Source organism: Triticum urartu, chromosome 3A (assembly GCF_056163025.1).
Source record: "Triticum urartu cultivar PI428250 chromosome 3A, HENAU_Tu73, whole genome shotgun sequence".
Classification (NCBI taxonomy): Eukaryota; Viridiplantae; Streptophyta; class Magnoliopsida; order Poales; family Poaceae; genus Triticum; species Triticum urartu.
In genome coordinates, this window is record NC_141875.1 from 399,666,017 (window position 1) to 399,692,773 (window position 26,757).

At 46.0% G+C, this 26,757-nt stretch overlaps 1 protein-coding gene across 1 annotated transcript; it reads right to left on the reverse strand.

The window, feature by feature from the left end:
* Positions 1-10,415: 10,415 nt before the first annotated feature.
* On the reverse strand, positions 10,416-17,576 carry LOC125544033 (ABC transporter G family member 36). The gene is made up of 21 exons (XM_048707563.2): positions 17,006-17,576; positions 16,790-16,910; positions 16,620-16,708; positions 16,182-16,426; positions 15,978-16,054; positions 15,808-15,861; positions 15,620-15,710; positions 15,217-15,518; positions 14,852-15,133; positions 14,438-14,754; positions 14,179-14,339; positions 13,828-14,094; positions 13,489-13,739; positions 13,071-13,403; positions 12,706-12,996; positions 12,451-12,534; positions 12,237-12,370; positions 11,602-11,829; positions 11,348-11,519; positions 10,984-11,238; positions 10,416-10,890 (listed from the first exon to the last, which is right to left on the reverse strand). The coding sequence occupies exons 1-21, from the start codon at positions 17,356-17,358 to the stop codon at positions 10,633-10,635; spliced, it is 4,365 nt and encodes a 1,454-aa protein (XP_048563520.2). The 5' UTR covers positions 17,359-17,576; the 3' UTR covers positions 10,416-10,632.
* Between the last annotated feature and the right edge of the window lie 9,181 nt (positions 17,577-26,757).

Consider the following 26,757-nt stretch of genomic DNA (forward strand, 5'->3'; position numbering starts at 1 on the left):
TTATTCATGCTAGAATTGTATTGATCGGAAACCTAAATACATGTGTGAATATGTAGACAAACACTGTGTCCCTAGTGAGACTCTACTTGACTAGCTCGTTGATCAAAGATGGTTAAGGTTTCCTCACCATTGACATGAGTTATTATTTGATAACAGGATCACATCATTAAGAGAATGATGTGATGGACAAGACACATCCATTAGCTTAGCATAATGATCGTTCAGTTTTATTGCTATTGCTTTCTTCATGTGAAATACATATTCCTTCGACTATGAGATTATGCAACTCCCGGATACCGGAGGAATGCCTTGTGTGCTATCAAACATCACAATGTAACTGGGTGATTATAAACATGCTCTACAGGTATCTCCGAAGGTATTTTTGAGTTGGCGTAGATCAAGATTAGGATTTGTCACTCCGGGTATCAGAGAGGTACCTCTGAGCCCTCTCGGTAATACACATCATAAGCTTGCAAGCAGACGACTAAGGAGTTAGTCACGAGGTGATGTATTACAGAACGAGTAACTAGACTTGCCGGTAACAAGATTGAACTAGGTATGAAGATACCGACGGTCGAATCTCGGGCAAGTAACATACCAACAGACAAAGGGAATAACATATGTTGTCATAACGGTTTGACCGATAAAGATCTTCATAGAATATGTAGGAGCTAATATGGGCATCCAAGATCCGCTATTGGTTATTGACCGGAGAGGTGTCTTAGTCATGTATACATAGTTCTCGAACCCGTAGGGTTCGCACGCTTAATGTTCGATGACGATATTGTATTATATGAGTTATGTGATTTGGTGACCGAATGTTGTTCGGAGTCCCGGATGAGATCACGAACATGACGAGGAGTCTCAAAATGGTTGAGAGGTAAAGATTGATATATAGGATGATGATATTCGGACACGGAAAGTGTTTCGGAGAAAACCAGATAGTCATCGGAGTATCGGAGGGGGTACCGGTCACCCCCGAGAGAATATTGGGCCCATTGGGCCATAAGAGGGAAGCACACCGGCCCGCAAGGGGCTGGCACGCCCCCAAGGCAGCCAGCCAAGTGGTGAAGGAAAGGGGGGAGATTCGGCATCCCCTTCCTTCTCTCTTCCCCTCTTTCCTTTCTTCTCCGGCAATTAAGCACCCACAATGCGGCTATATCTCCCACGTGTCGGGGCGCGACTTAGAGGCATAGCCGCATGGTAGGTTTGTCGCAAGAGGGGTAATCTTCACACAATCCCATGTACTGAATAAGAAAGGGATAAAGAGTTGGCTTACAATCGCCACTTCACACAAATACAAGTTAAACATACATCATCCAGAATACAATCAAGGTCCGACTACGGAACCAAAATAAGAGAAGAAAACCCCAAATGCTAGATCCCGGATCGTCCCAACTGGGCTCCACTACTGATCAATCGGAAAAGACACAAAACAATGATCAAGATCTTCATCGAGCTCCCACTTGAGCTCAGTTGCGTCACCTGCACTGGTATCATCGGCACCTGCAAACTGTTTGGAAGTATCTGTGAGTCACGAGAGCTCAGCAATCTCACACCCGCGAGATCAAGACTATTTAAGCTTATGGGTAAGAAAGGGTAGTGAGGTGGAGCTGCAGCAAGCACTAGCATATATGGTGGCTAACTTACGCAAAAGAGAGCGAGAAGAGAAGCAAAGCACGGTCGAGAAGCTATAAGTGATCAAGAAGTGATCCTGAAGCTACTTACATTCAAGCATAACACAAGAACCGTGTTCACTTCCCGGACTCCGCCGGAAAGAGACCATCACGGCTACACACGCGGTTGATGCATTTTAATTAAGTTAAGTGTCAAGTTCTCTACAAGCGGACATTAACAAATTCCCATCTGCCCATAACCGCGGGCACGGCTTTCAAAAGTTCAAACCCTGAGGGGTGTCCCAACTTAACCCATCACAACCTCTCACGGTCAACAAAGGATATTCCTTCTCCCGGGAAGAACCGATCAGACTCGGAATCCCGGTTACAAGACATTTCGACAATGGTAAAACAAGACCAGCAAAGCCGCTCGATGTGCCGACAATCCCGATAGGAGCTACACATATCTCATTCTCAGGGCAACACCGGATGAGACATCCTACAAGTAAAACCAAACCTCAAGTTTCCCAAGGTGGCCCCGCAGTCTACTCGGTTCGGACCAACACTTAGAGAAGCACTGGCCCGGGGGGTAAAATAAAGATGACCCTCGGGTTGGCTGACCCAAGGGAAGGGTAATAGGTTGTTAGGCAAATGTAAAACCAAGGTTGGGCCTTGCTGGAGGAGTTTTATTCAAAGCGAACTATCAAGGGGTTCCCATAACACCAAACTACGTAAGGAACGCAAAATCAAGGAACATAACACCGGTATGACGAAAACTAGGGCGGCAAGAGTGGAACAAAACACCAGGCATAAGGCCGAGCCTTCCACCCTTTACCAAGTATATAGATGCATTAATATAAATAAGAGATATTGTGATATCCCAACATATCCATGTTCCAACATGGAACAAACTTCAACTTCACCTGCAACTAGCAACGCTATAAGAGGGGCTGAGCAAAGCCGTAACCTAGCCAAACAACGATTTGCTTGGAAAGAAGGGTTAGAGGCTTGACATGGCAATATGGGAGGCATGATATAGCAAGTGGTAGGTATCGCGGCATAGCAATAGAGCAAGCAACTAGCAAGCAAAGATAGAAGTGATTTCGAGGATATGGTCATCTTGCCTGAGATCCCGCAAGGAAGAAGAACGAGTCCATGAAGAAGACAAATGGACGTAGTCGAACGGATCCTCACAACTCCGGAATGAAACCGAAGCTAACAAGAGAAGCAACCCGGAAATAAGTAAATAACATAGTAAACAACCATCACATAAGCATGGCATGATGCACAACCAAGTATGATGCATGTCCGGTTTAATGAGGCATGGCATGGCAAAATGCACAAACAATACTACAAGTTAAGTGGGGCTCAATATGCAACGAGTTGCATATTGACGAAACACCACATCAATTATTTAGTTCTCTCTCGTTTATGTACTCAACAAAATTAAATGTTGTTAAACATGGCAAGAGGTGAAGCATGATAAAAATACCTATCTAGGCAAATTTAAATGAGGCCGGAACAATAAGCAACAAGTCCGGAAAATCCTCATGTGCAAATTATAGATTTGGTATTGTTCTGCCCTAAACCATATTTTAGAGTTGTTAACCATGCAAAGTAAGTACACCATGTTACACTAGGCATTTTTCTACCCCATTTACATATAAAGTTTGTTAAATTCGGAGCTACGGTTATTTAGTTATGAATTAAAGCATTTAAGCATGGCATTTAAGCAAATTTAAACAAACAGCTGTTTAAACATTTCAAACATGCATGCAAGTTGGATATTATTAAACTAGATGAAATTCTAATCATTTTTCATAAATAATTCATTTTAAACCGATGCACGGTTGTGGAATTATTATATGCATGAACAACAAGGGTTTTTCTGCAAAATTGCATTCTCTGGAAAAATAACTAAATTCACAGATCTGGAAAAAAACCTAAACAGGCTGAATCTGGTTGGCCCGATAGAGAGAAGGGCTGTGCTCACATGAGCCAAGCCCAGTCGGTGGAGAGGCTTGGGGGCAGGGAAGCGGCTTGGGACGGCCTTGCTGGTGTGCCTGGCGCGGCCCACCCGAGCGCTGGGTCAACGCGCGACGACATGTTCATCTCGTCGAGGCAGAGGCTGGCGGCGGCAAAGATCGGCGAAGGGACGGCGTTCCAGCGCGGCGGCACGGCGGGCTCTGGCCGGAACGGACGTGGAGTCGACGGATCTAGAGTGGAGGAGGCCGGATCTGGCTCCGGGGGTCCATTTTCGGCGACAGCGAGGACGGGAAGCTTCGGGCGGCGGTGATCCCTGGCGATGGGATCCTGTGGGGGAGAGAGAGATCGTGAGGGAGAGGGAGGAGAGGCAGGGGCGGCGAGACCTGGCCGGAGGTCGTGGGCGGCGACCGGCACCGGAGATGGTCGCCGGCAGGGGCGACGTGGAGGTGTGGTCGGACGGGAGGAGCTCAGGCTCTCCCGATCCTGAACAGGGACGGCGGCGCGGTGCGGGTGTGTCGGGCCTAGATCGGCCCGGCATGGGCTGCGGATGGGCTCCGGCGGGCCTGGCGCGGTGGGGGTTGGCTAAAGGGCAACGTGGACGCGCGCGGTTGGCTGGGAACAGCTGAAGCGGCGGCGTTGGCGATTGGCGGCACGCCAAGTGGCGGGAACATGGTGGCTAGCGCCGGAATTCAACGAGAAGGTGGCTGGCGGCTGCGGGCATCCCGAGGTGAAGGCTAGAAGTAGGTGGAGGGGGTTTAGGGTTTCAAAAATGGCAAGGGGGCTATTTAAATAGGAAAAGGGGGTTAGGATTAGGGTTTGGAGGGGTTTTGCTCCGTCTCGGAGTCGTTCGATCGCCATCGGACGGTCCAGAGCGGAGGGGGTAGGTAGGTGGGCTAGATGGACCGCGAAGAAGGACTTGGGATGAGAGGAAAGAGGGGGAATGCAGCCCGGCGACTGTTTCCGGAGACCGAAAACGTCCGACGATATACCGACTATAATGTCGCTACAGTTTAACGGTTGGGGTATCAAACGAGCTCCGAATGCGATGAAACTTGGCAAGCGGCCTACTGACAACAAAACAACACCGCACGCCAACTTTCATCCCATTCCGAGGACATTTTCCGTCCACTTATAAAATAATATTTCGGACATGCCACGGGCGCGTGCAAGTGTGTCTGGGCTCAGAACGGACAACGGAAAGAACGAGGAGGCCGGGACGGATGCAAGTTTTAAAAACATGTAGATGCAATGCACATGATGACATGGCAAGATGCAACACGCAAGTAAATGACAAGGCAACAACAACGAATAACTGGAAGACACCTGGCGCAACTGTCTCGGGGTGTTACAGGCGCCACTTGGGGAGGACCCCAAGTAGGATTCGGCCTACTTGGGGCGCCCTCCTGGCTGCTCCCTCCCCCTTCCCACCTATATATATGTGGAGGGGGTGCCATAGCACACACTAGACAATTGCCTAGCTGTGTGCGGCGCCCCCTCCACCGTTTGCACACCCGATCATATTTTCGTAGTGCTTAGGGAAAGCCCTGTGAGGATCACTTCACCATCACTGTCACCACGCCGTCGTGCTGACGAAACTCATCTACTACCTCGACAACTTGTTGGATCAAGAATGCGAGGGACGTCACCGAGCTGAACGTGTGCAGAACGCGTGGTGTTGTGCGTTCGGTACTTGATCGGTTGACGTGAGAAGAAGTTCAACTACATCAACCACGTCGTGAAATGCTTCCGCTTATTGTCTATAAGGGTACGTAGACACACTCTCCCCCTCGTTGCTATGCATCTCCATGAATAGATCATTGCGTGTGCGTAGATTTTTTTGTTTTTCCATGCAACAATTCCCATCAGTGCTGCCGCGCACCCAAACCAGTCAAGTTTCCCGCTCCTCTCCATCTGTGACTCCACTGCCGCGTCTTCCCCATCTCCGAGTCGTTCCAGTCTGGGGCCTCGCCGACGTCCACCGGCCTTGGTGCGCTCGATGCGGTGTGGTCAACATGGTCAACAAACGAGAGTCATCGGAAGATGACTGTACGTGAGAGGCTAACCGTAGGGACGCACCACGCCCATGGACGTATGCATGCAACTGCATCCTTTTTACCCAGAAAAATAATTTTTCCTTCCCCTGACAGTTGAGACCCACCAGCTGCATCTTCGCACGCAAGGAAGTGCGTACTTATTACGGGCAAAAAAATGATTCCTCCCCCTGACAGCTGGGACCCATCAGCTATATCTTCGCGCGCAAGGAAGTGCCTCCTTATCCTCCCTGACAGCTGGGACTCACCGGGTCGAACTGTACGTAGGGTTGTCTCTCTGGTAGCGAACGTGTACGTACATATTGGTCGATCGGTCTCTCTGCAAGGATGAACCGTGGCCAAGCAAGGAGCGGCACGTGTGACGTAGCAGTTGAGGCGGTCCTGTATAAATCATGTACATGTACGTACAGCCACGCTGCAAGAAAGTAAATACGGCTATGCACATACATACGGGTGGGGTCATGAACGTGTACGCACGCATACTTACGGCCAGGGCTCGTGTACATGGAGAGGCAACGGACGGCAGCGAGGTCGTCCTGTTCATCGGCAGCTAACCGGCTAGGTCAGAACGGAGGAAACAGCGTCGTGTTCACCAGGAGCCAAGTGACTGGGTCAGAACGTGTCCTGTTCATCAGGAGTCAACCGGCTTGGATGGAACAGCCGGAATGGGGTATGGCGTACCGCAAAACCGACAAAAACGGCCTTCTGTTCGACCGCGTACGGTCGAAACGGGGTCCTGTTCATTGGGAAGGGTCTGGCGTACCTCAGAATGGAGGAAACGGCCTTCTATTTGAGTTCCTATGGTCGAAACGGGGTGATGTTGATTGAGAGGGGTGTGGTGTACTGCAAAACGGAGGAAACAGACTTGTGTTGGAGCGCCTACGGTCGAAATGGGGTCCTGTTCATTGGGAGGGGTCTGGCGTACCGCAAAATGGGACTCCACGGGCTACTGTTCAACCACCGTCGGCTTCCTCCTGCCTCCACCAGTTACTGTTCATCCACGGGGTCCTGTTCATCCAGCCTCCACCTGCTATTGTTCATCCACCGTCGACTTCCTCCTGCCTCCACCAGTTACTGTTCATCCACGGGGTCCTGTTCATCCAGCCTCCACCAGCTCCTATTCAACCAGCCTTCCATGAGGTCCTGTTCAACCAGCCCTCCACGGGGTCCTGTTCTACCAGCCTTTCACGGGGTCCCTCCACCGACTACTGTTCATCCACCCCCACCTCCTCGATCGGGGTCTTGTTCATCCAGCGGCAACGGCCTCTACTACCACGGGATCCTGTTCATCCAACCCCCACCGGGAACTGTTCATCCAACCCCCACCGGAGACTATTCATCAAGAGGCAGCTTGGATCGGCTTCAGTTAGCAACAGTAGCGAAGGAATCACTCGGGTTCAGTTAACAGCCAAGGGATCGATCGGGGTTTAGTAACGTAGCTAGTGCAATCGCTCGGGTTCAGTTAGAGCCTAACGCCTCACACACACGCGCGTACGTGTACGAGAGAAACACGTAAATCTTCGTGCATCGCTCGGCCCCGACCACCCACCGTAACTGGGAACTCCCTAAAATTTTCCTCGCCCTCGCTTCTACCACGATTTTTTCTGTCATGGACGGCCCAAAAAGAATGTCATGCAGGTGCGTCCCCGGCCCGCCCAGGACGAAAAGCCCATTTTCTATCATGATTTTTTGTCATAGAAGTAGGATCCCACCACATCTATGATGATACGTACTTTTGTCACAATTATCGTCATAGAAGTGTCATAAGCATGACAGAAATAATTTTCGTTCGACCCAAAATGTCACATATGTGTCTTTTTTTGTAGTGCATAATTTCCGGTCGCATCAGAACTATGTCTCTGTGTGTGGTGATTGGAAAGCCCAACATTCAGGCTGAAGACTTTCTGAGATGTCATGTTCCATCATCCTCATGCATGAGGATTATGCATATTCGTTTCTAAGTGGTCTAGGACATGACGCATACATGCTTATGGGCGTTTGTCCGTGTTCGGCATCATCAAGGATAGAAGGAATGACACTGCTGGTCAAGCAGATGCGACAACACATAGTGGTTGAGTTTTCGTGGTGCTACTTTAGTACCATAACTGGAGTTTTTAGGGTGAAAATCCTTGGTTTGACCTTCATCAGTCATGCCTGGTAATGGCGGTGTTCCGACTTCGTTACCTTGTTGAAGGCATTGCATGAAATTTGCTCAATTTTGGTCTCAGGGTGAAAACTCGAGATCTAGTCTTTGACTGAAACTGGTGATGGTGACACTTGTGTGTCTTTATCATCCTGAAGGTGTTGCTTTTGGAGAACCTTCTTGCAGCCCATGTGTTGTCACAATAGTGTTTTTTTACCTCGAAACCATAGGACAATTGTTATACAAAATTTTCTATTAATATGAGTAGTATTTACAAAAACAAATAATGATAGAAAAAGGAAAGAGTGTATAGCTCAACAGTTTCCTTTTCTAGGCAACATAAGGAATAATATATTATCTAACTGGACTAATCACAGATATACTGATCATCAATTCTTGATCTTGCCTACTTTCCGAGGTTTCATACGCAACAATGTGAACTTGAGCAATTCATTGAGAGTGGCTCTAGGAGTTCGAGTTTGAGCATTCTTGAAGATTTTATCGTTCCGTTGAGTCCATATTCTCTAGCTGCCCATGATGACAATATCCAAACCAATAGTCATGGGAAGTTCCACAAGAACAAGATGAACTTCATCAAAGAATGAGATGCCTATGTGCTTATTGGGCATGCTCTTCTACCAACAACTTTGAGGAAAAGTACAATCCAGAAGAAGACTTTGTAGCTGAGCATAGCACCACATTTCTAGAGTTTAGTGAACATGCTATGAGCCTTATCTGGTCCCCTGAGATGTGTAAACATTTTATTGATAAGAGTAAGTATGGCCCCAAGGGTAGATCCATTTGTCATTATGAGCCAAAACCTGTGTTTCCTAAAGGAAAGTCTGAAGCAGCAAGAATTGGGTGTATGCTTGAGTGGAAAGTGGTCTATTGAATAAATCTTCAAAGTGCTCTTGTGCCATGACTTTCTGAAGAGAGATCATGTCCTGATAACTGAAGGAGTGAAATTCTGGATATGAGAGTGTCAACTGTTGTTACCTCCACTGGTATTCCCAAAACAAAACAGTTTGTCATTACCAGCATCACAAGAGGCAATTTGTTTATAGAGAGGGGGATCTTAATAATAGATTTCCACCAAAATGATCCAGTTTTTCTATCAGTTGGTGGTCCGTGTGAGTAGTAAGACTCCCAAATAATACTAACCCGGGGCAGATCCTGTTGGTTCATGAATTTCTGAAGATGCTTCATCAGAAGTGCGTTGTTATGGGTAATCACTTTGCGGCATAGGGATTAGGTCTTTGGTGTTGGGCTTTTGGGTATTTAGAGGAAGCTGAAGGTATGTGAATTGAAGTTTTTGCCCTTGGCACTCAAGCAAAGCAGCCGGAAATTGAGTTCTTTGTGCAGAGAGATTGGGTTTTTGGTATTTAGAGGAAGCCCAAGGCATGTGAATGGAAGTTTACCCCCTTGAAACTCAAGCAAATCAGCCAGAAACTAAGTTCTTTGTGCAAAGAGATTAATGGGCACCAACAAAGATTTGTAATAATTGACCTTCAGCCAGTATAATCGGCATAATATTGCGGAAGGTTTTTTCCATGTAAAATGCCCTCAGCTTTAGTAGGGAGAATAATCTATGTGTCATTTGCACACTGAATAAATTGGATGATGACAAGATGTATGTCTTAAAGGGGAGTCGGCCAAATGAGTGTGCATGTGTTCACTGAAAATAGACCGTAGGAGGCCAGCAGCTAACACAAAAATGAGGGGTGAAAGTGGATATCCTTGTCTAACACCTCGTGCACAAAAATTGTTTTCCAGGTTTTATGTTACCATTAGGCAGTACAGAAGAGAAAGCAATGTTAGAAACCTTACTAATCCGGGTCATCCACCTTTGTCCAAATCCTTTGGCGGTAAGCAGTTCCATGATAGTGTTATGGTCAAGCAGATCAAATCAAATGCCTTCTCAAAATCAAGTTTTAAAATCACTATTTCAATCTTTGAGTGATAGCATTGATGCACATATTCAAAAGCCCATGCCAGACAATCTTGGATACTTTTGCTATGCAGAAATCCATATTGATTTTTATGCACCAATTTAAGAATGGTCCTTTGCACTCTGTTAGCCAGAAGTTTGGTGAGAATTTTCAATGCGCAATTGAGAAGAGAGATAGGTGTGAAGTCCCCTGGGAAGAGAGGGCTATCTTTCTTAGGGATCATGGTGATGAAGAAATAATTTATGCTCTCCATATTGATATGACCCTGATAGAAATCCCCAATGAGTTTGCAGAAGTCCAGAGTTACAATGTGCCAACAAGCTTTGAGAAGCTTTTGTGGAACCATCTGGTCTGAGGGCTTCGTCAGCAAGCATCTGTTCAGTAACCAAATCAATCTCCTCTTTGTTGAAAGGACCTTCCCGATCATGTAAATCATTAGTGCTTAAGACCAGGTTGTGAAGTTGCAAAGGATTGTGGGTAGGAGTGATGGATCCAAGTCCATCTTTAAAGGCTCCGAATAAAGTAACCGTAGTGGTCGATGTCTTTGTTAGTTACTACATGCCTAAGATCTTGGTTTTCTTTCTTTTTTGCCTTCTAGTAATAATTTGGATGTGTGCATCATCAATGTCTCAAGTTGCCCGTGGTATTGAGTTGTTGCAGAAGCCAGGTGTACTTGATATCGTCTTGATATTAATATATTCCGTTTACCAAAAAAAAGCATTCGTGTGGTGCAAAATGTTTACAAAAGATAGACCTCTATGATGTACTAGTATAAGATAACTAATGAACCTAAACATTCCATGTGGTCAAATGATATGTACACATCAATTCATACTTGCGGGCAACTAATGCATTTCTTTCTAGAACATGCCTCATATCGTCATCATCTACCTCTTCTGGAAGTTGAGCTTCATGATGGCAAAACCGAACAAGAAGGCAAACAGCACCGCGAACGCCACGACCACCGTAGCAACATAACCTAACCAGCTGTGCTTGAAGTCGAAGTAGCCCTCTATAAAGTCTTTCACGGGAGTGCCGTCCTCCATCGGCGTTGTGACATCACCGAACTGTGAGACAACCAGCCCGTACAGTGTCCACGCTACGGGGCATACCCAGCAATACCATCTCCACCAGATTGGAACTTTCTGTACATTGTTTCAGGTTAAACGGGGAATAGTTAAGCTACGAAATGCTGAAAAAAGGAGTAGATGTGGACTGCCAAAGGTGATGGCACTTACTGGTCGGGGGATGATGAAACCTGAGAAGAGATTCCAGATGGCGTAGAATGCTGACGAGACGATTGAGGCGATGTGGTAGTTGGGTGTCAAGCCAACAGCCATCATGCCGTAGAATGTGAAGTAGAGCAGCGTGAAGTACATGAAGAAGAGGTACCAGAAGAATTTAGGAGCTGTCCACTCAAACCCAATCATCGAGTAAACTATGACTCCGTATACGGTAGCCTGAGCGAGTGTGTATGGGAGTTCAATGACAACCTGCAATAGAGAAGTTTCAACACTAATCAGACTCTGGCTCTCAGTAATGCAACCACCAGCTTAGAGCATGAGCACCTGGAACTTTGAATAATAAGAGAACAACTTTCACCTGGCCAAATGCGTACGGGAATGCTGAGTACATGCCGGCTGCTCTTTCACGGTAAAAGACTGTCCTCTCCACAGCCACCACTGGTTGAACCGAAGTACAGTTCATAATACCGATGAACAGCACTGCAGCATACATTGACCCCATGGCGTTGAACAAGTCTTGTGACTGGCTCCTGGAATAAGAACCAAGAGATAAATAAAATTTCAAAGGTTGGCTGCTTGCTTGCTATATAGGATGTGTGTGTCATGACATACATTTTGCCACCAAGGTCCCAGAAGATGGTGCCGAAGAGGAGAGCAATCACAGTAGTGAAAAGGAACCTAACGGCATTGTAAGGAGGGTTCCTCCAGTATGACAGGTTCTGCTTCCACAGGCAAGCTATGCATTGTGTGATCGAAGACTGCGAGTACTGGGTAGGGAAATACAGATCAGTTGAACCCGGCGCGGGTTGGCTTAGTTCCTTTATCAATGCCTTGTTTCTCCTGCAAAAGGTAACATGCCAATATTACATCTACATCTGCCATAGCAAAAATGCATTGGAGAAAGGAAAGCTGGCCTATTGTCCACTTCGAAGAAAAAAAAACCGTTTCCGAAAAAAAGCTGGCCTATTGGAAGTCTGCCTTTGCAAATCTAAGTCCAAGTCAAAGAGCATTAGTATGTTACAACCGGGCAGTCCTTCAGTTTGTTATCATACCTTAGTTGTATTAGTATGCTGAGTTACCTGTAGCAAACTTCTAAGGTTTTGACATACCATAAATAAATCTAGTACCTATTTATCTGTAGTATGCTAAGTTACTTTATCTGTAGCATACTTAAAATAACTATGTTTCCTTGACCATCTAATGTGATTCCAAATGACTATATCTAGGATGGCAAGTAAGTTACTCACTGGTAGAGTTCAGATTTCTTGTATATGTCACTGAAATCAATGGCTAGCATCTGTTCTTGACCGATCGTTGTCACTTCCAACATCCATGTTGCTGGATTGTAGCCATCTTTAATTTTGCTGACTCCATGAATGCCCTGAGCAAAACAAAACCATGGGCTTATCAGTAAGCAAATTAGATTGGGGTAATATTCAAATTCTTGTAACATTGGTTTACCTCATAGTAATTGATTAAGTCTGCAGAATGATGGCCCAATGGACCAGCATAGATCTCTTCTCCACCTCGCTTCATCAGGAATAGCTGCAAGCATTGATCAGGAAGTTTAGATCTCAGGGCATAATTCAAGGTTTGGACAACCAGCCATAATCAAGCGGTCAAGCCAGGCTAATGAATCGTGCAGATCACACTTCTACAGTAGAGAATGTTCCACAGGAAAGCTGGTAGAAATCTCTGCTGTGAGATCTCACTCACCTCATCAAATGCTTCAAATATGTCAATGCTAGGTTGATGAATCGTGCAAACCACAGTTCTACCAGTATCAACAGTGTTCCTCACTGTCCTCATCACGATTGCGGCTGCTCGGGCATCAAGTCCGGAGGTTGGCTCATCCATGAAAATGATAGAAGGATTAGCAACGAGCTCCACAGCAATGGTCAGCCTCTTCCTCTGTTCAGTTGACAGACCATTCACTCCCGGTAGACCAACCAATGCATCTTTCAGAGGCTTGAGCTCCACAAGCTCCATCACCTCCTCGATGAACATCTGCATACACAGAGGTAAGAAACAGTCGATCGTGTATTAACTAAAGCTAATAATTGCTATTTTGGTTGACTGACCCTTCTTTTGTTTGAATCAACATCCTCGGGAAGACGGAGCCACGCTGAGAAAAGCAGCGACTCATAGACTGTCACCTGCGGAGAGTGGATATCATTCTGTTCGCAGTATCCTGATACGCGTGCAAAGGTCTCTTGTTTCTTCGGGTATCCTGAAATGCTGATGTTTCCTTGAATGTACCCACCTGTCTTTCTCCCTGCCAACACATCCATCAGAGTAGTCTTGCCAGCACCACTGACACCCATCAGGGCAGTCAGTACCCCTGGCCTGAAAGATCCACTAACACCTTTGAGGAGCTCCAATCGGTCTTCAACTACGCCTTGTGCTTTCATTTCCTGAAACAAATTTCGTACTCATGGTTAGGAACTACGACAATGACCTACGATGATACTGTAACAGAAGCATTTTTTTATCAATTACCGGTGGCATGTCAACAGAGTATCTGATGTTGTCAAACGTGAGTGAAAGCGGGAGAAATGGAAGCACCATTCCCCTTTGCATGGGACTAGAATTCTCTTCGACTATTGCTGAGTCATTTCCAGTGTTCATTCGTATCGGCCCATCATTGCTTGGTGATTCCAGGCGATCATTGTCCAGAACCTCACCGTTCAGGTTGGCATGCTTCTCCTTCAGTTCATCTTCAGATACCGACGAACGGGAGTTACCGTATGCTGGAAAACCCCAAGATGAAACCGTTCTCAGGAATAGATAATAACCAAATCCACGAAAAATGATCAAACTAGTTCTGCATGTACTCACCCTTCAGGTATGTAAGGGCAAGAGTGAAGAGAGCATTGAACAACAAGGTGTACCCGAGCATTGCACCCAAACCGATCCAGTACCACTTTGCTTCTGGAAACACTCCGCGATACTTCAGGACTTGCACTCCAAGGGTCTCGTTTGAGGCCGTGCTATTCAATATTTTATCCCAGCTGTGACCGAAGAACTCATTCACTGAGATGGCATTCTGTGCATACATTAGTGGGGAGATCCAGTAGCCCCAAATCCACCATTTCTTCACTTTTTCTGCAAGTTCGAAAGAAGGGAGGCTTACATATGAAAAAAATCTGTATTGTCAAGGACTATTAGGCAAGAAGGATGAATATTTACCTCTTACTAGAATGAATCCGCCCAATACCATAAAAATGAGCAGCATGAATGATGCAAAGACATTCGCAACAATCATGTTCCTTGCTGCTCCACCAATGAATCGGAAGAGTGATGCCGCCATCTGATTGATTGCTAACATAAGAAGATATTGCTTGAAGAACCTGGTTGATGGATAGCGGGTACTGTCAGAACATTTCCGAACAGCATCAAAACAAGATGCGTAGTTGTTAACCAAAAAGAGGATCCCCATAAATCTCACCTGCCTACATTTGGGTCGAACCCCATGACATAGTATGTTATGAAAACATAACCGCCAACCTCAACAAATGTTATTGGGATCTTGAGGATCCATGAGGGTATTGTGTAGGCCCATGCTGGGTAGAAAAGGAGATCTCTCTGCTTGAAGAACACAGGTAGCTTAAAGACGGTGAGTGCAAGCTCAGAGAAGCCATTGAACATGATCATGAGCACACCAAAGAAGAGTGCCCCCATGTAGATGCCCCCATTTGTTACCGAGTCACGCTTCATCTTTGTACGGAAGAAGAGCGTCATTGCAATAAATGACATGAGGATCAGCTGTAATGTCAGAACATGAGGGAATTCGTCATGCCTATGTTGCTTCTCATTCCATTATATACCAACCAATATATTTGTTTGTACTAATGGCAATTACCTGGAAGGTTCTAAACATGTAGACGAAAGAGTTCCTCTTCATGAGGAGGATCTCCCTGTCAATGTTTGCCTTTAGCAGCTCCGTGCCACTCACACCATACCTCGTAGTTGTCAATGCTGCTGGATGGCTCTTGCTCTTGTCGAATGGCACTGCGAGCTCCTTTCTTATAGCTCTCCCGGTGTGGAATGACTGGAATGCACGCACAAAGTTCTTAACCGGCACGAACCTGTAGGGCTCATCACCCTGCGCCCAGTATTGCTTTTGATCTTTCTTCGAAGTCACCTATTCATTAATCACACAGAGACATGTCTTTAATAAAAGCACCCATTCAGTACATAAGGTGGTAGCAATGGCAATGTAAGTACCTCTTGCAAGAAGTCAGCGATGCCCTTCCTCTCAGGACACTTGAACCCCACAGACTCAAAGAATTCAAGCACGTCCTCACGAGGGCCCTGGTACACGACTTGGCCATCAGAGAGGAGGATAATGTCATCAAATAAGTTGTACGTTTCAGGGGCCGGCTGCAGCAGGGAGATGACGGCTGTGCCACCAAGGATGTGCACAGATTGCCTGAGTGAGTTTACAATCTGGAATGTAGTTGAGCTGTCGAGCCCAGTTGAGATCTCGTCCATGAAGAGCGCCTTGGCCGGCCCAACTAGCATCTCACCTACAGGACATATCAACGTAAGCTTATTCATGTAACTGTTTATTTAATAGCTGACGTTGACATACATACTGAAATGGAGTTGGAGTTCTATCTTTTTTTACCAGTTGTAACACGCTTCCGTTGTCCACCAGAGATGCCCCTCAGCATCTCGTCCCCAACCATCGTGTCTGCACACATCTCTAGTCCTAATATCTGTAAAATATAGCAATGTCCAAACGGTGAGCAAGACAGATTTGGGTAATTCAATCTGAAGTTACTCGTAGCTGTAGCTCAAAGTTTCATGTACTACCTTCAGTATATAGTCTGTGTTCACATTGGCCTCCAGACCTCCCATTGAAGACGCCTAATGAAGATAAACAGAAAAAAAAACATGAAGTCTTCATTTCAGATTAGATATCATGAAGAACACACAGAAACCACCAAAATATTATTGGTTTATTTCGGATTTGCAAGTCTTGCCTTCATAAATGCATCAATATCAGCATCTGGCTTGATATTTGCGGCCTTCTCTCGCCTCGACAACTCAGTCAGCATATCTGGCGATGTAACAAAAAGGAAGCTTGATAAGCATATCTCAAGCAAACTAAGCCAATCCCACAGAATCTGAAAACAGCAGAAATGAATGCATGAGCAAGTGCATGTGACAGTTGCAGAGAATGGTACCAAAGCGAGTGCCAACACCCTGGCAGCGTGCGGAGAAGGCAAGTGTCTCCCTCACGGTCATCTCCCCTATGTGGAGGTCGTGCTGGCTTATGTACGCCGCCGTCCTCTCGGGCACAAACTCCTCCATCCCGTGCCCGTTGTAGGTAACATTGCCTGAGACCTTGAGGTCTTTGTCGAGCCTCCCGGCCAAGGCGAGCAGCAAGGTGGTCTTGCCGGACCCAGGTGGGCCCAACAGGAGTGTCATCCTGCGCGAACGAAAAGAGCGTGAGGTGGAAGGAGCGATGAATGAAACCGAGTTCCAAAAGACCCGGGTCAAAGTCTACAAGTTCAATGTTCAAACAGGTGACAAGTGTACTCCGCAGGCAAGCAGAGCATGAGCATGAGCATGAGCATCGCATGTTTTCTGTGGCCAAAAGGCAAGAGAGATGTTTTGACTACCTGCGGGGCTTGATGATGCCACTGACGTCGTGGAGGATGGGCATGGTCCGCTTCCTGTTGGGGAGTATGCGCAGCGCGTTGGCCGCTTCCTGCACCAAGCACAACCAAAACAAATCAATGATCTCTTCCACTGACACGCTGAGACACAAACGTGTTGGTGCGATGATCACCTCGAGCGTGTTGGTGATGGAGTTGAGGACGGTGGGGAGGCCGCTGTTGCCGACCCGGACCTCCGCCTCCGCCACCAGGCGCTCGAACCGCACCTCGATCGTCGGCATTTCAATCCCAACCCTGCGCAACCAAACACGCACAAATCATCAAACACCCGGCAGGCATGGCGACGAGCTCCGGCCAGAAAACGGAAACGAGTAGTAGCACGCACGCACCGCTCGAGGCGGTCCTTGAGCTTGAGCAGGAAGCGCTCGTTGTCCTCGTCGGCGACGCGCACGAGGCGCTCGAGGAGAGCCCGGCGCTCGCGCGGCCCGAGGCCGTGCACGTCCACGACCCCCTTCCCCGCCGCCGCTCCGGGGGCCGCGCCCTCGCCGCCGTCGAGAGGCGGGAGGATGGCACGGCGGACGCGGTCGTAGGTGGGCAGTTTCTCGAGCGCGGCCCAGCGCAGCGCCTCCTCGTCGTCCTCGTCCCTGGACGATCGCGAGAACACGTCGTCCCCGCGCCGCCATATGGACCCGCTGTCGCGCCGCATGCTGGCGACCTTGTGGATTTCCGCCGTCGCGTCCATCTCGCCTAACCCCCCACCGTCGGCGTGATTTCCAAGGGCTTTTCGGGTGTGTTTCAAGCCTCTCGGGCGCGTTTATGCTTATTCGGGTGAGGTGGGACTGCGGCTGGTGCTGGGAGGGAAGCTGGGACGACGGGGGTTTTGTAGGGCGTGGGAATCCGTTGGGACGGAACGGGGCAGGGAAGAAGGTGGTGGCTTTGGCTTGCGATTGCGAGTCAGAGTTGGGAAGCGGGGAAAGTGAGAACACGGGAGACGGCTTGGGTACCACGGAAATCCCCGTCCATTTCTACCGTGCGGCCGCTTGTCGCTTCTAGAAGCCTAGTCCGTACTCCGAGGCTGGACTAGGGCCGCAGTCCTCTAGAACGGCGTGTCCTTCCGCGAAGGATTTGGCGAGCCAGCATTTATTTCGCCAGCATTACCTGCGGGAATGCGGGCTTGATTAAACCCGTAAGTATTTATTTCCCAGCATTTTCCCCCCTCTGTCCAATCTATTTTTGGCCGCTGAGTAGGAAGGATTTTAGTAGGAATTCTATGAGGAAGATTTTCTCTGGCGCCCTTTGATTTGTATAGGAATCGATTTCTATTTCTATGTGAGTAGGAATTAATCCTTTACATTTCAAATGAAAAAAACATTAGTCTATACTCGATGGAAAATTCTTACCTATGCATCAAATGAGATCTCTTTCCCTATAAAAATTAAGATACATGTCTTTTTCTTTTCTTTTCTTGCGGTGTGAGATACTCCCTCCGTCCGAAAATACTTGTCATCAAAATGGACAAAAAGGGATGTATCTAGAACTAAAATACATCTAAATACATCTAGATACATCCCCTTTTATTCATTTTGATGACAAGTATTTCCGGACGGAGGGAGTACATGTTATTTTACTTACTATCATATGAACCAAACGAGACCTTCACATGATATTAGTTATTATTCAATAAAAGCATATCCATGTCGTCATTCACAATTTGTGTGTTGCCTAGAATGTGTGTGTGGGGGGGGGGGGGAGGGGGGGCTGATCCGGCGCCGGCCGGCCGAAATCGAGCTTTAGCGGGGAGGAGCTCGACGAGATTGGGCGGTGGCGTCGCAAACTCAGCGGCTGTCGAGGGAGTCGGTGATCGGCAAGCGCTAACGTAGGGTGGGCCGGTGCAGTAGCGGTGAAAACACCGGGATGGTTGGGTTGTGGCACTTTGTTGGTATTTTTGGCGGTATAGTAAGGACCCAAATATTGGTACTAGGTAGAAAAATTTAGGTGGCTACCAAAACAATTTTGTCCGCATGCATCACTTTTAGATGTATTGCTGGAGTCGTTTTTTGGGCCAAAAATCCAAATTTTACATTTTAGGTCTTGAGCAAAATTTTAGTTCTAGATGCTCTAAGCAAAAAGAAAAGAAGTTTTCCACAATTTCTTGTAATAAAACAAGTCAAGGTTAAAACTAACTTTTTTATATTTTCCCTATGGGTTACCTACTATCCGAAATTGGTGGGACGTAATAGAAAATTCTCCATTGTTACAGTACTGAAAAATTTCTTCTCAAATTACTCAATACAAAAGAAGTAGTTGAGCACTCACGTCACCCACAGGGGCGGATCAGGCAAAACCCTAGTTGTTGTCATCCCTACAACCTCCTTTTCTCTCCTTCCCCGCCGCCGCCGGTGGACGCTAACGGGCAAGGCCCGCTCGGTCGGGGAAAGCGACGGGGATGCGTTTTCGTGTGTTGAGCCCTCGTGCGAAGAGCTTTCCGTTAACATAGCACAGGGGCCCGGGCAGCGTGCCATAATTGATGGAGCTTGAATATCTGGGCGTGGCGCCCCGAGGGCCATAGGATGCAGATAGTCGCGGGTGGTGATATAGGCCTTCAACTCGGCTAGGGTCTGCGGCGTGTAGACATACATCGGTTGGATGGGAGTGGTTGCCTCTATGGCTTGCGGTAGCTACGAAGTTGTCGCCACATCTCGGCGTCATTGTCGTCGTCGACCTTTGTCATAGGATTTTCGAAGCACATGCGAGTGAGATGGATCCCAGCGATGTTCGGCTCTCTGCGTTATTGTGACGGTTATGTGCTTGCATACATAGATTTGATGGTGTGGTGATATCCACGCCAGGGATGTGCAGGCGAGCGGCTACCTTCAGGGCATGAATGGGAATGAAATGGCTCGTATTTCAATTTTTCATGAGTGGGTGCCTTTTCATAGCTTCGTCTTCTTCAGGTGGTGGCAACATATGGTGTCTTCGGCTTGGTGGTGCTTTTCAAGCTCTAGATCTCGAGCTCTGGGTGAAAACCTAGGTTCGACATTCAATTGTTGTACCTGGCAATGGTAGTGTTTCACATGTCATGTCCTTGTTGAGGTATTGCTTTGGAGTCTACTCTGGCGTGCTCTCCGGCGTGAAAAGCCAAGATCTGCCCTGCAGTGGTTGAATCCCACGATGGCAACACTTTAGCTTCATTATCTTCTTGAAGGCGTTATTTTGGGGAACCTTTCTAGTAGCTCATGTGTTGCAAAGGATGCTAGATAGCGTCCTTGCTTGTCTATTGCAAGGCATTGGTTGTGTCGGGTTTATTTGTTTCTCCTTCTCTTTTTATTTTTATTTTTTGGTTGTGTGCATTTTCAATGTCTTAACGTGGTCTTCTTTAGAGAATGGCCTAACCAGATTTTGATGTTGTGTCATTGCAGAAACCAAGTATAATTGGTATCATCTTGATATTAATATGTTACCTTTTATTGAGAAAACCTCCCTATGTATAGGGATGGCACCCACCGGGTTAGGGTACAGGTGGATCCACCACATACCCTTGCATGTTCCCTTTGAGCCTACCCATCACCGTACTCATACCCATCAATGGGTACATTTTTGCCATACCTATCACTGGACAAGGTAAACGGGCACCCGCGGGTAAAAATACACATGTTTGCAAAGCATCAATTTGAGCAGTACATAATCATGAACAACAACATATGATCATAATGTATAAATAACAAAGCACCATAACAACAACACATACTTATAAACAACAACACATCATAAATGACACCTTCTATAAACAACAACACATTATCATAAACAGCAACACATCAAAACAACCACACATTGTCATAAACAATAGCACATAATCATACATTTTAAGTTCACAAACTCACAACAAAGCATAGAGGTAATTTGTATGTACTTGTTAGAATCTGTACAGATATATGAGTATGAGGTTATGAATCATGCGGTCCCATACCCGTACCCACTCTACGCGGTGGGCTTGAGATTTCCTATTTATATACCATGATGACTTTTTGTCCCATACCATTGGTTTTTACCCATCGGGTACGTGGGTAATGGGTACACATTGTCATCTCTATGTATCTAGGAATAGCCAGTACCTATTTCAAAGAGCAAGTTATGGCATCTCCAACAGCAACCCGCAAAAAATGTCCCGCATCCGTCCGCGGATAGGGGGGGGGGCAGTCCACGGACACGGATGCGGGAGGACGCCAGCCAACCGTAGCCTCATTCTGTCAGCCAGCAAATTCAAATTCAAATCTATGCTGATCCACACAACACGCCGGATCACACCCGCGCCGGATCGCATCCCCGATCACAACCAAAAAGAGCAAATATGCTTAGTTTCTAAATGCCAGAATTCAAAAGAACACCAGTCCGGCAGTCTGCTACCTCTTGAGCTTGTGTTGGTTTTCCCTTGAAGAGGAAAGGGTGATGCAGCAAAGTAGCGTAAGTATTTCCCTCAGTTTTGAGAACCAAGGTATCAATCCAGTAGGAGACTACGCAACAAGCCACCGAATACCTGCACAAACAAACACCAACTTGCAACCAACGACAAAGGGGGTGTCAATCCCTTCACGGTTATTCGCAAACTGAGATCTGATAGAGATGGATAAACGGTAAAGTAATATTTTGATTTATGGAACGGAAAGTAAAAGATTGCAGAGGAAAGTAAATTGTGAAGGAAATATGCCCTAGAGGCAATAATAAAGTTATTATTTATTTCCTTATATCATGATAAATGTTTATTATTCATGCTAGAATTGTATTAACTGGAAACATAATACATGTGTGAATACATAGACAAACAGAGTGTCACTAGTATGCCTCTACTTGACTAGCTCGTTGATCAAAGATGGTTATGTTTCCTAACCATAGACATGAGTTGTCATTTGATTAACGGGATCACATCATTAGGAGAATGATGTGATTGACTTGACCCATTCCGTTAGCATAGCACTTGATCGTTTAGTTTGTTGCTATTGCTTTCTTCATGACTTATACATGTTCCTATGACTATGAGATTATGCAACTCCCGTTTACCGGAGGAACACTTTGTGTGCTACCAAACGTCACAACGTAACTGGGTGATTATAAAGGTGCTCTACAGGTGTCTCCGAAGGTACTTGTTGGGTTGGCGTATTTCGAGATTAGGATTTGTCACTCCGATTGTCGGAGAGTATCTCTGGGCCCTCTCGGTAATGCACATCACTTAAGCCTTGCAAGCATTGCAACTAATGAGTTAGTTGCAGGATGATGTATTACGGAACGAGTAAAAAGAGACTTGCCGGTAACGAGATTGAACTAGGTATTGAGATACCGACGATCGAATCTCGGGCAAGTAACATATCGATGACAAAGGGAACAACGTATGTTGTTATGCGGTCTGAGCGATAAAGATCTTCGTAGAATATGTGGGAGCCAATATGAGCATCCAGGTTCCGCTATTGGTTATTGACCGGAGACGTGTCTCGGTCATGTCTACATTGTTCTCGAACCCGTAGGGTCCACACGCTTAAGGTTTCGATGACAGTTATATTATGAGTTTATGAGTTTTGATGTACCGAAGGAGTTCGGAGTCCCGGATGAGATCGGGGACATGACGAGGATCTCGAAATGGTCAAGACATAAAGATCGATATATTGGACAACTATATTAGGACATCGAAAAGGTTCCGAGTGATTCGGGTATTTTTCGGAGTACCAGAGAGTTACGGGAATTCGCCGGGGAGTATATGAGCCTTATTGGGCCATACGGGAATAGAGGAGAGAGGCCAAAAGGAAGGAGGCGCGCGCGCCCCCTCTGGTCCAAATTGGACAAGGGGTGCAGCCCACTTTTCCTTGTTCCTCTCCCACTCTTTCCTTCTCTCCTACTCCAACAAGGGAAGGAGGAGTCCTACTCCCGGTGGGAGTAGGACTCCCCCCTTGGCGCGCCCTCCTCCTAGGCCGGCCGCCTCCCTCCCTTGCTCCTTTATATACGGGGGCAGGGGCACCCCATAGACACAACAGTTGATCATTGATCTCTTAGCCGTGTGCGGTGCCCCCCTCCATCATAGTCCTCGATAATATTGTAGTGGTGCTTAGGTGAAGCCCTGCGACAGTAGAACATCAAGATCGTCACCACGTCGTCGTGCTGACGGAACTCTTCCCCGACATTCTGCTGGATCGGAGTCTGGGGATCGTCATCGAGCTGAACGTGTGCTAGAACTCAGAGGTGCCGTAGTTTCGGTGCTTGATCGGTCGGGCCGTGAAGACGTACGACTACATCAATCGTGTTGTGCTAACACTTCCGCTTTCGGTCTACGAGGGTACGTGGACAACACTCTCCCCTCTCGTTGCTATGCATCACCATGATCTTGCGTGTGCGTAGGAAATTTTTTGAAATTACTACGTTCCCCAACAGTGGCATCCGAGCCTAGGTTTTATGCGTTGATGTTGTGCACGAGTAGAACACAAGTGAGTTGTGGGCGATATAAGTCATACTGCTTACCGGCATGTCACACTTTGGTTCGGCGGTATTGTTGGATGAAGCGGCCCAGACCCACATTATGTGTACGCTTACGCGAGACTGGTTCTACCGACGTGCTTTGCACACAGGTGGCTGGCGGGTGTCAGTTTCTCCAACTTTAGTTGAACCGAGTGTGGCTACGCCCGGTCCTTGCGAAGGTTAAAATAACACCAACTTGACAAACTATCGTTGTGGTTTTGATGCGTAGGTAAGAATGGTTCTTGCTCAGCCCGTAGCAGCCATGTAAAACTTGCAACAACAAAGTAGAGGACGTCTAACTTGTTTTTGCAGGGCATGTTGTGATGTGATATGGTCAAGACATGATGCTAAATTTTATTGTATGAGATGATCATGTTTTGTAACCGAGTTATCGGCAACTGGTAGGAGCCATATGGTTGTCGCTTTATTGTATGCAATGCAATTGCACTGTAATGCTTTACTTTATCACTAAGTGGTAGTGATAGCCATGGAAGCATAAGATTGGCGAGACGACAACGATGCTACGATGGTGATCAAGGTGTCGCGCCGATGACGATGATGATCATGACGGTGCTTCGGAGATGGAGATCACAAGCACAAGATGATGATGGCCATATCATATCACTTATATTGATTGCATGTGATGTTTATCTTTTATGCATCTTATCTTGATTTGTTTGACGGTAGCATTATAAGATGATCTCTCACTAAATTTCAAGAAAAAAGTGTTCTCCCTGAGTATGCACCGTTGCCAAAGTTCGTCGTGCCCAGACACCACGTGATGATCGGGTGTGATAAGCTCTACGTCCATCTACAACGGGTGCAAGCCAGTTTTGCACACGCAGAATACTCAGGTTAAACTTGACGAGCCTAGCATATGCAGATATGGCCTCAGAACACTGAGACCGAAAGGTCGAGCATGAATCATATAGTAGATATGATCAACATAATGATGTTCACCATTGAAAGCTATTCCATTTCACGTGATGATCGGTTATGGTTTAGTTGATTTGGATCACGTGATCACTTAGATGATTAGAGGGATGTATATCTAAGTGGGAGTTCTTAAGTAATATGATTAATTGAACTTTAATTTATCATGAACTTAGTCCTGGTAGTATTAGCATATCTATGTTGTAGATCAATAGCTCGCGATGTTGCTCCCCATTTAATTTTTATATGTTCCTAGATAAAACTAAGTTGAAAAAATGTTAGTAACAATGATGCGGATTGGATCCGTGATCTGAGGATTATCCTCATTGCTGAACAGAAGAATTATGTCCTTGATGCACCGCTAGGTGACATACGTTCTGAACGTTTGGCTAGCTCAATATGATGACTACTTGATAGTTTAGTGCACCATGCTTAACGGCTTAGAATCGGGACTTCAAAGGCGTTTTTAACGTCATGGAACATATGAGATGTTCCAGGAGTTTAAGTTAATATTTCAAGCAAATACATGAGTTGGGAGATATGAAGTCTCCAACAAGTTCTATAGCTAAAAGATGGAGGAGAATAGCTCAAGCAGTGAGCATGTGCTCAGATTGTCTGGGTACTACAATCGCTTGAATCAAGTGGGAGTTAATCTTCCAGATAAAATAGTGATTGACAGAATTCTCTAGTCACCATCACCAAGTTAGTAGAACTTCGTGATGAACTATAATATGCAGGGGATAACGGAAACGATTCCCAAGCTCTTCGCGATGCTTAAATCGACGAAGGTAGAAATCAAGAAAAGCATGAAGTGTTGATGGCAAACAAAACCACTAGTTTCAAGTAAAGGGACAAAGGGAAGAAAGGGGAACTTCGAGAAGAACGACAAGCAAGTTGCTACTCAAGTGAAAAACCCAAGTCTGGACCGAAGCCTGAAAGTGAGTGCTTCTACTGCAAAGGGACTGGTCATTGGAAGCGGAACTACCCCAAGTATTTGGCGGATAAGAAGGATGGCAAAGTGAACAAAGGTATATTTGATATACATATTATTGATGTATATTTTACTAGTGTTTGTAGCAACCCCTCGGTATTTGATACTGGTTCAGTTGCTAAGAGTAGTAACTCGAAACGGGAGTTGCAGAATGAACAGAGACTAGTTAAGGGTGAAGTGATGATGTGTGTTGGAAGTGGTTCCAAGATTGATATGATCATCATCGCACACTCCCTATACTTTCGGGATTAGTGTTGAACCTAAATAAGTGTCATTTGGTGTTTGCGTTGAGCATGAATATGATTTGATCATGTTTATTGCAATACGGTTATTCATTTAAGTAAGAGAATAAATTGTTGTTCTGTTTACATGAATAAAACCTTATATGGTTACACACCCAATGAAAATGGTTCGTTGGATCTTGATCGTAGTGATACACATATTCATAATATTGAAACCAAAAGATGCAAAGTTAATAATGGTAGTGCAAATTATTTGTGGCACTGCCGTTTACGTCATATTGGTGTAAAACGCATGAAGAAAATCCATGCTGATGGGCTTTTGGAATCACTTGATTATGAATCAATTGATGCTTGCGAACCATGCCTCATGGGCAAGATGACTAAGACTCCGTTCTCCGGAACAATGGAGCAAGCAACAGATTTGTTGGAAATCATACATACTGATGCATGTGGTCCGATGAATATTGAGGCTCGCGGCAGGTATCATTATTTTCTGATCTTCACAGATGATTTGAGCAGATATGAGTATATCTACTTGATGAAACACAAATCTGAAACATTTGAAAAGTTCGAAGAATTTCAGAGTGAAGTGGAGAATCACCGTAACAAAAATAAAAGTTTCTATGATATGATCGTAGAAGGAAAATATTTGAGTTACGAGTTTGGCCTTCAGTTAAAACATTGTGAAATAGTTTCACTACTCACGCCACCTGGAACACCACAGTGTAATGGTGTGTCTGAACGTCGTAACCGTACTTTATTAGATATGGTGTGATCTATGATGTCTCTTACTGATTTACCGCTATCATTTTGGGGTTATGCATTAGAGACAGCTACATTCACGTTAAATAGGGCACCATCTAAATCCGTTGAGACGACACCGTATGAACTATGGTTTGGCAAGAAACCTAAGCTGTCGTTTCTTAAAGTTTGAGGTTGCATTGCTTATGTGGAAAAGTTTCAACCTGATAAGCTCAAACCCAAATCAGAGAAGTGCGTATTCATAGGATACCCAAAAGAAAATGTTGGGTACACCTTCTATCACAGATCTGAAGGCAAGATATTCATTGCTGAGAATGGATCCTTTCTAGAGGAGTTTCTCTCGAAAGAAGTGAGTGGGAGGAAAGTAGAACTTGATGAGGTAACTGTACCTGCTCCCTTATTGGAAAGTAGTTCATCATAGAAATCTGTTCCTGTGACTACTACACCAATTAGTGAGGAAGCTAATGATGACGATCATGTAACTTCAGATCAAGTTACTACCGAAACCTCGTAGGTAAACCAGAGTGAGATTTGCACCAGAGTGGTACGGTAATCCTGTTCTAGAGGTCATGTTACTTGACCATGACGAGCCTACGAACTATGAGGAAGCGATGATGAGCCCAAATTCTGCGAAATGGCTTGAGGCCATGAAATTTGAGATGAGATCCATGTATGAGAACAAAGTATGGACTTTAATGGACTTGCCCAATGA

What these genes read in the sequence shown, in the direction of transcription:
- LOC125544033 (XM_048707563.2), bottom strand. Translation starts at nt 17,358, where the DNA reads ATGGACGCGACGGCGGAAATCCACAAGGTCGCCAGCATGCGGCGCGAC. An exon ending in ACTCTGTTGACATGCCACCG is followed by an intron (nt 13,404 to 13,488) that starts GTAATTGATAAA and finishes AATTTGTTTCAG; the next exon opens with GAAATGAAAGCACAAGGCGT. An exon ending in ACTTAATCAATTACTATGAG is followed by an intron (nt 12,371 to 12,450) that starts GTAAACCAATGT and finishes TGTTTTGCTCAG; the next exon opens with GGCATTCATGGAGTCAGCAA.